Source organism: Syzygium oleosum, unplaced genomic scaffold (genome assembly GCF_021117445.2).
Source record: "Syzygium oleosum isolate NSW1041296 unplaced genomic scaffold, Sole_v2.1 Sole_v2.10, whole genome shotgun sequence".
NCBI lineage: Eukaryota > Viridiplantae > Streptophyta > Magnoliopsida > Myrtales > Myrtaceae > Syzygium > Syzygium oleosum.
In genome coordinates this window covers 2,267,115-2,274,258 of record NW_026607494.1, presented here as the reverse complement: position 1 = coordinate 2,274,258, position 7,144 = coordinate 2,267,115, and the positions used below count along the sequence as shown (strand labels likewise).

Here is a 7,144-nt window from a genome sequence, read left to right as displayed (position 1 = left end):
TGTGTAAATCGGGTTGACCCATAGGGAAGTTAAGATAACCAAACCCTGAACTCTTGCTATAACGGTGATTTCGGATGCTAGTTTTTTAATTATGTCTGTAATATAATGTTTGTTTGTTTGGTGCTGTATGAAGATGTTGTTGTTTGATTGTTGTGGTGTTCTACCCCGTTGTCGTCATCTTTTTGTCCGGGGTTTTTATATCCGCTTCCGCATGTGGCTCTGATGTTTGGGTTGGATCGGCGACGTTCTTAGGACGTCGCAACTATTCGGCCGGAGTAGGGGATGTCGCGGGCTCGATGGGGTTCGGGGCATGACATCCCCGTTTTGAATTGGTATCAGAGCAAGGTTTGCTCGATATCGGTAAGGTCGAGACCTGGAGTGATAACGAGCGACGACTTCAGGGTAGCCAGTTAGGGAGCCCTTTGTAGATGCGTGTTTATGTTGTTTGTGCATGCTCTATGAGTACGCGCCTGTGATTGCTGAGTGGGTTGTTGTGGTTGTAATGATGGTTGAGACGAAGGTGCGGCGGGACTTGAGGTGAGTACGAGAATCCCGTTGAGTGCTTGGTAGTGTTGATTTGATGTTGGGTGATCGGTTTGATGGTGGTTTGTTGGTTGTTGAATGCTAGTTGTCGAGTTCTGTGCTTAGGGCTTGGACTAGTGTAGTTGGTCTAGACCTCTGATACCCGTGTGGACTTATAGCAGGAAGGAGAATAGTAGGAAGCTGATTCAATGAGCAGCGAAGGAAGAGGAGTAGGAAGGGTCCCAAGAAGGGGTGTAGGAAGAGGAACAAGAGGTAGAGGTCGTGCTCGAGCTAGAGCCGTAGAGGACATTGATATGGGTGCTAGAGTGGTAGAAAACTCGGGAGTCGATGTTGGAGTTGCAGTGGACCCCAGAGCTGATGTTAGACTTGCGGAAGATCCACGTATGGAAAGAGTCCTCAGAGTGTTAGAGAGGATTGGAAATATGATGAATAAGATATGCATGTTGGAATGTTCAGATTGTGAAGTGGTGTTTGGTGGTGTAGAAAGCGGAATAGATTTGGCTTTGTTAGTTATGTGTGATTTCGGTTTGATTGTAGGCTTGAATTGGTTAGTTAAACAGAATGCTGTAATGGATTGCAGCAGTAGGGTGATTCAGTTTAGTCTGGTTGGACACCTTAGATTTGAGATTGTAAGGAGTCGAGAAGGAATCTCGATAGTTGCGCTGTTGACAGGATTTAAGTAAGAGATTTTATTGGATGGCCAGTTTGGAAGGATTTTACGGACCGTAAGAGAATATATTGGGAATATGTATATTGGATTTTAGGGGCAAATGGGAAGGAACGGGTTTTAAGGTATAAGACGGTCCCATTGGTCAAAGATATTTGAGATTCTTACGGGACAGAAGATACCATTTGGGAGAAAAGAATAATGAGACGTCATCACCCCCACCTGTTTGGATAGCCGGTATAGTTGTAAATTTCGAGGACGAAATTTTTATTAGGGGGGAAGAATTGTAACAGTCTGAATTTTCGATCCTTTTTCCCGGGATTTAAGAAATGAATATTTTGGCCAATGCACTTATAGTGAGATCTCACCCGGGACCCGCGCATTTTCGGGATGCTAACCTTAGGGGTAAGGCCATTACGGGATTGAGTTCGCACGACCAAAGAACTCGACCTGGGTTCGATCTACAACCATATGGATTGACGAGGGAATGTTTTGAGCCAACCGAGACCGGTCTATTTGATTGATCGTGTCCGAAGGGCACTAGTGACAGACCCTCGCAATTATATGACAACCGAGGTCGTCCCGGGTAGAGTGAACTTAAACGTGATTTGACTTAGTGTCGATCACGGGTCGAGAGCGCGTAATCCCAATGAGCCACCCGTTAGCCAGAGATAAGCTAAAGTCGCGATTGTTCGATCTTAGTCATTTCTTGGAATTCGGGCCCGGGAATCGAGAATTTTGAAAGTGACAATTTTGAGCAGCCGATGACGTTTTTGGCTTGGCCAACCTTGGGGCTACCCATTTCTGCAAAAAAATGGATTTCGGTCTGGAGCCGGAAAAATTACGGTTTTGCCCCTGTGGACACCGATGTTGGATTTTGAGGTCGTTTGAGGTTATTTTTCGAGGCTAGTGTCATTTTGGGGTGGCCACATGCATTTAGAGTTGTTTCGGTCAAAAATTTGAATTTTGGCTCGGAAGTGAAAAATAATAATATTTTATTCCCACGACTTTGCAGTCGATTTTCGAGGGCTTAAGAAGCTATTTTCACGATTCCGACGCCATATTATGTTGGCCACACCCATATGGAACCCGTATGTGTGAAAATTGGAATTTCGCCCCGGGACCGGAAAAATGACCATTTTGCCCCTGGGCCCGTTTCAGTTCCGAATTTTGGGAAATTATTTGGGATTATTATTATTGGTTTTTTCAGCTGCATTATTGGGCCTTGGACAATTTTGCCCCTCAATTATTGGATTGGGTTAAACCTAGACCGTCGGATCAAAGGTAAAATGGTCAAAGTGCGTAGGATCGCGACACGTGGCACTTGGGGCTGTCATATTTGACCAGCTGACTCTCTCTCTCTCTCTCTCTCTCTCTCTCTCTCTCCTCCCAGCCCCATTCGGCCAGACCACCCACAGCAGCCCCTTCCCCACGTTTTCCTCCTCCTCCTTTCTTCCTTCATTCTCTTCCTTAGCCATTTCCTCCCATTGCTGCTGCTGCTGTTCCACCCATCCAGCCCGTTCGTCTCGCCTTTCTTAGGTAAGTGACCTCCCCAAATGTCGCCTAGGACCTCGGGTATTGTTAGGCTTGTTTAGGGCTCGGTTTATGGTGAGTTTAGTGGCTGGTTTGCTCGGTGGTGTGTGTTGGTTGATTTCCAGTTAGGTTGCTGCTGCATCGCTGGTTTTTATTATTTTTACTGTGACTTGTGTGGACCGAATTTCAGGAAGGTTTCTTCATGAAAGTTGTTCCCAACATCTTGAAGTATAACATATTTTAATTTGGAAATTTTTGGAAATCATTTGATTCCATTCGGAAGTCCATCTTTGGACCGAAATAAAACTGCCCCGATTTACTGTTCACCCGACCTTCGGGTCTGTTCGAATTTTTATAAATTTTTCCAGGCCTATTTTCAAAATACTTCCTTCACGGAAATTGTTGGGGACATTTGTGGATATAACATATAAAAATTTCAAGATTTTCCAAAATGATTTGGGTACCGAATGAGTTGTATTTTGATGGCCTGAGGGGCTGTCTGAGCGAACCGGATTTCATCTGACTTTGAGTGTTAAAACGAGGTGTTTACGGTTAGAACTGGGTTTCGAGTTCTTCACGGAAAATGTTCATTGAGATGTTTTGTACAATATATTCAAATTTCATAATTTTTGAAGTTGGTTTACTATTTATTTCAAATAGATTTCTGTCACTGCACAACTGCCCAGTTTGGACCCGGTTTAGGCGATTTTGTGACTGTTTTAGGGGCTGTTCGGGACTGATTTGAGTGACTGATTATTTGGTGGTTGCGGACTGATTAGGCGAAGAATTTTGAGGTTTAGGGAGCTTGGATTAGGGCTGTGATGTTGAGGTTTGATTGGAATTAATTTGTGCGATTAATTATTGGGATTGTGCCTTGAATGGAAATTTGTGCGTGATTGTGCGATTTGTGGTAGTTGGCTGATTTGGGATTGTGTTTCGGGTTGTGTACGTGTGGTCGTATATGTCATGTGTGTGGTCGTGAGGTGTGATGGTGTGGCAGTGCGATTGCGCAATATGTTCGCGTGCCAAGAATGTGTGATTGTGCTTTGGGATCGCGTGTTATATGTGTATGATTGTGTGGTGTGCTTGCGTGGTGAGAATGTATATTTGCGAAGTGTATGTGACTTGTGAATTGTGCGTGCAATGTGGAATTGTGTTGGGTCATGTGGTTGCTGGTCGTGCGTAAGTGTGGTTTGAGTGGAACGAGGATATGGAAATGTGGTTTGGTTGAAAAGGTCCGTCCTGAGGCGCGTACGTTACGCGGGACGATGCCGTCCCTGACAAGGTGACGATGCCCGGCCTGACGAGGTGTCGATGCCTGACGTGGTCAGAAGACCGTTGGCCTAATGCGTTTTACGCTGGCGCGGTAGAAGGAAAGTGTGTGTAGGATTCCGTCCTGAGGCGTGTACGTTTACGCGGGACGATGCCGTCCCTGACGAGGTGACGATGCCCGGCCCGACGGGGTGACGATGCCTGACGAGGTCAGAAGACCATTGGCCTGATGCGTTTTACGCGGGCGCGGTAGTGGTGGAAAAGTTGAGAATGAACGGGAATTGGCTTGAGGTGCGAGGTTTGAGAAAGTGACGCGTGGTGTGAGTTGGTGTGCGAGCGTGTTTGTATCGCGTGGTGTGATGCTCGATTATGGGGTAAAAACTGCTAGGCATGGTATGGGACGTGCCCAAGTGGGTTTTGCTCTATAATCGGGGCACACGCGCGGCTGTGATGTATTTTTGTGGCATACTGGCTGTGTGGTTGACTAACGTGCAGGGACGTGCATGAGGAATTCCAGGTAGGTTCATGTGTGATTGTTAGATTGATTGATCGTTGTGTGAGATGCGTGATCTGTCTGGCGGTACGTGAGTGCCTACGTGGGGTTTGGGGTTGTACACTTATTGAGATTCGTCTCATAGTTGTATAATCCACAATTTCAGACCCCCAGCCGTAAACCCGGGAAGTTCGCCTCTTCTTTTTGGAAGTTCGAGGAACTGCTTTTGGTGCCTGGTGGAATTGCAGGCGATGCCTAAGAGGTCTTCCGAAGGATCGAACCAAGCGAAGTGGGAATATGAAGGAAGGAGGCGACCCTTAGGTTTTTCCCTAGGGTATTTTAGGGGTTGTGTAAATCGGATTGACCTATAGGGAAGTTAAGTTAACCAGACCCTGATCTTTTTGTTATAACGGTGATTTCGGATGCTAGTTTTTTAATTATGTCCGTAATATAATGTTTGTTTGTTTGGTGCTGTATGAAGATGTTGTTGTTTGATTGTTGTGGTGTTCTACCCCGTTATCGTCATCTTTTTGTCCGGGGTTTTTATATCCGCTTCCGCATGTGGCTCTGATGTTTGGGTTGGGTCGGCGACGTTCCTGGGACGTCGCAACTATTCGACTGGAGTAGGGGATGTCGCAGGCTCGATGGGGTTCGGGGCGTGACACTTATTGTGATTCAGGTGAATACATCCACCATCATTCATCATATGATAAGAAATCCCGTTGTCTTTGTGGTGTACATTGTCAAAGACCATAGTTGGGTTAGCAATGCAACACTTTCGTCAATTCTATCAAATAAGTCTCTCTCGGAAAGAATACTGAAGGATTATTTGACTTCTCTTGATGATCTAAGTATGATTTTAGGGAATCAAAGTGATAGAAATTACTCTATGGGTCATAACACCTGTTCATGAAGATGCCGCTTTATAGATGAGATGAAGTTTCTTCTGTGTACATAATTTTGTGCCAATTCCAATCGCACGTGCACTTATATGCACTTTAAGGCATCTGAGGTGACGCTATGAATACTTGGCATCAGTAAGTTTAGGAGGAATGCGTGAACAATTGGACATTTAAAAGTAATTGGAAGGAATGGAGATTCACCATGTCAATACTGTTTGTGGGACAAATTGCAGGATTTTAGGTACTATATCGAATGAACATAGAGGTGCTGTCGTAATTTGGATTTTTTTTTGTTTCAGCAAACTGGACTGAGTTTCTGATGAAGCAAACTGAGAGAGCATGTTTAGGCCTTGTTATTGCAATGCTTTCTCGAAACATGCTTTAACTTCGTTCTGTGGTTCTGGTGTCCCGTGTTTCTGATCTGAAGCACAGTAATCTGTTCATTTATTGAACCTAATGCAGTGAAACAAGGTACCTTTTGACCTATTACCCCTTTTTACTGAAGTCCCATTTGAATAAAATGCAGAGACGGAACAGAATTTCACTGCAAGAGAGAGTGACTGGGGCTTCGAATCCTTCATTCCATTGAGTGAAGTCCGTGACAGCAATAACGGGTATCTAGTTAACAACACTTTGACGGTTGAGGCTGAGATTTTGGTCCCCCAACCGCTGGTTGAAAATACTCAGTTGGCTGAACCTCCTGCAAAAGTTCCTCAGGCAACACCAACAGATACGTTCGACACATATTTCACAATTCTTGAGGAAATTATTAACGCTGCTCAGAGTTCGCCCGCCAGAGGAGGGTCGAACGCGAGCAATCAAAAAGGTGCTCTTTTGACATCTGAGGCTCCAACCATGGAAGAAGTAGAGAGGGCTAAGCTGTCTTTGAAGGAGTGCCTTTCTGATATCTTCAAGCTAAACGTAAAAGACAGATTGGCTGAAGCAATGTCGACGTTAAGCATAGCCAAAAGCGGGTTATCACAGGACCAACAGAAGTCAATCACGGCCTTTTGGACCAACTTTGATGAGTTCACTTCCGACTTTTTGACCTTCGAGCAGGACAATGCCGAATTCGAGCTGCAGAAATTGCTGAAGGATCAAATGTTTGCGACAATGAAGAAGAATCACGAGACTCACATCTTGTATAAGCAGTTGTTGGGTGACCTGACCAAAGAGGAGGAAGAGTTCAATAAAAAACTCGAGGAAGTGAAGTCTAGGAGAGAAAAGCTCATTTCGGACTGAGAGATTTTGATGGTCGAGTCGGAAGAAGCGAAATCTGGGTACAAGGATCAAGAGAAGCAAGTAGTGCAGGCAGAGGAAAAGAAGAGAGTAGCTGAGGAAAGAATGTCTAGATCGACCACTGCTTGGTCAAATCTGAAGACGCAATTTTGTTGAAGCCTTTCGGCTTGGATCAGAACTGGGTATGAGGACACTCTACAAATGGGTCGCATATGTTAAAATAACTGTGTTCGTGTCAAATCTCTTGCTAATAAGTGCTTTTGAGTGGTGAAATCCTGTGCCTTTGAGATACAGTCACCTTCTGATAATTTTTGTACCGAGTTACCACATCTGCTGTTCTTTTATACACTAAGAACTTCAAATTTTTTGTATTTTTCTTTCGGTTATCTCATCAGAGGTTTAATTGTAAACCTATTGATGCATTGATGCTTCGTGTTGGTCCGCTTAATTGTCCTTAAATGATAACCTATGTCTCATTGTGACTGAAGTTGTATA

The 7,144-nt window shown here is 44.7% G+C and overlaps 1 protein-coding gene across 1 annotated transcript; it reads left to right on the top strand.

Moving 5' to 3' along the window:
- Nucleotides 1–836: 836 nt before the first annotated feature.
- Nucleotides 837–6,828, top strand: LOC115678600 (uncharacterized). Its single transcript, XM_056315311.1, has 2 exons — nucleotides 837–924; nucleotides 5,937–6,828. The coding sequence occupies exons 1-2, from the start codon at nucleotides 837–839 to the stop codon at nucleotides 6,650–6,652; spliced, it is 804 nt and encodes a 267-aa protein (XP_056171286.1). The 3' UTR covers nucleotides 6,653–6,828.
- The last annotated feature ends 316 nt before the right edge of the window (nucleotides 6,829–7,144 follow it).

What these genes read in the sequence shown, in the direction of transcription:
- LOC115678600 (XM_056315311.1), top strand. Translation starts at nt 837, where the DNA reads ATGGGTGCTAGAGTGGTAGAAAACTCGGGAGTCGATGTTGGAGTTGCA. An exon ending in TAGACTTGCGGAAGATCCAC is followed by an intron (nt 925 to 5,936) that starts GTATGGAAAGAG and finishes AATAAAATGCAG; the next exon opens with AGACGGAACAGAATTTCACT.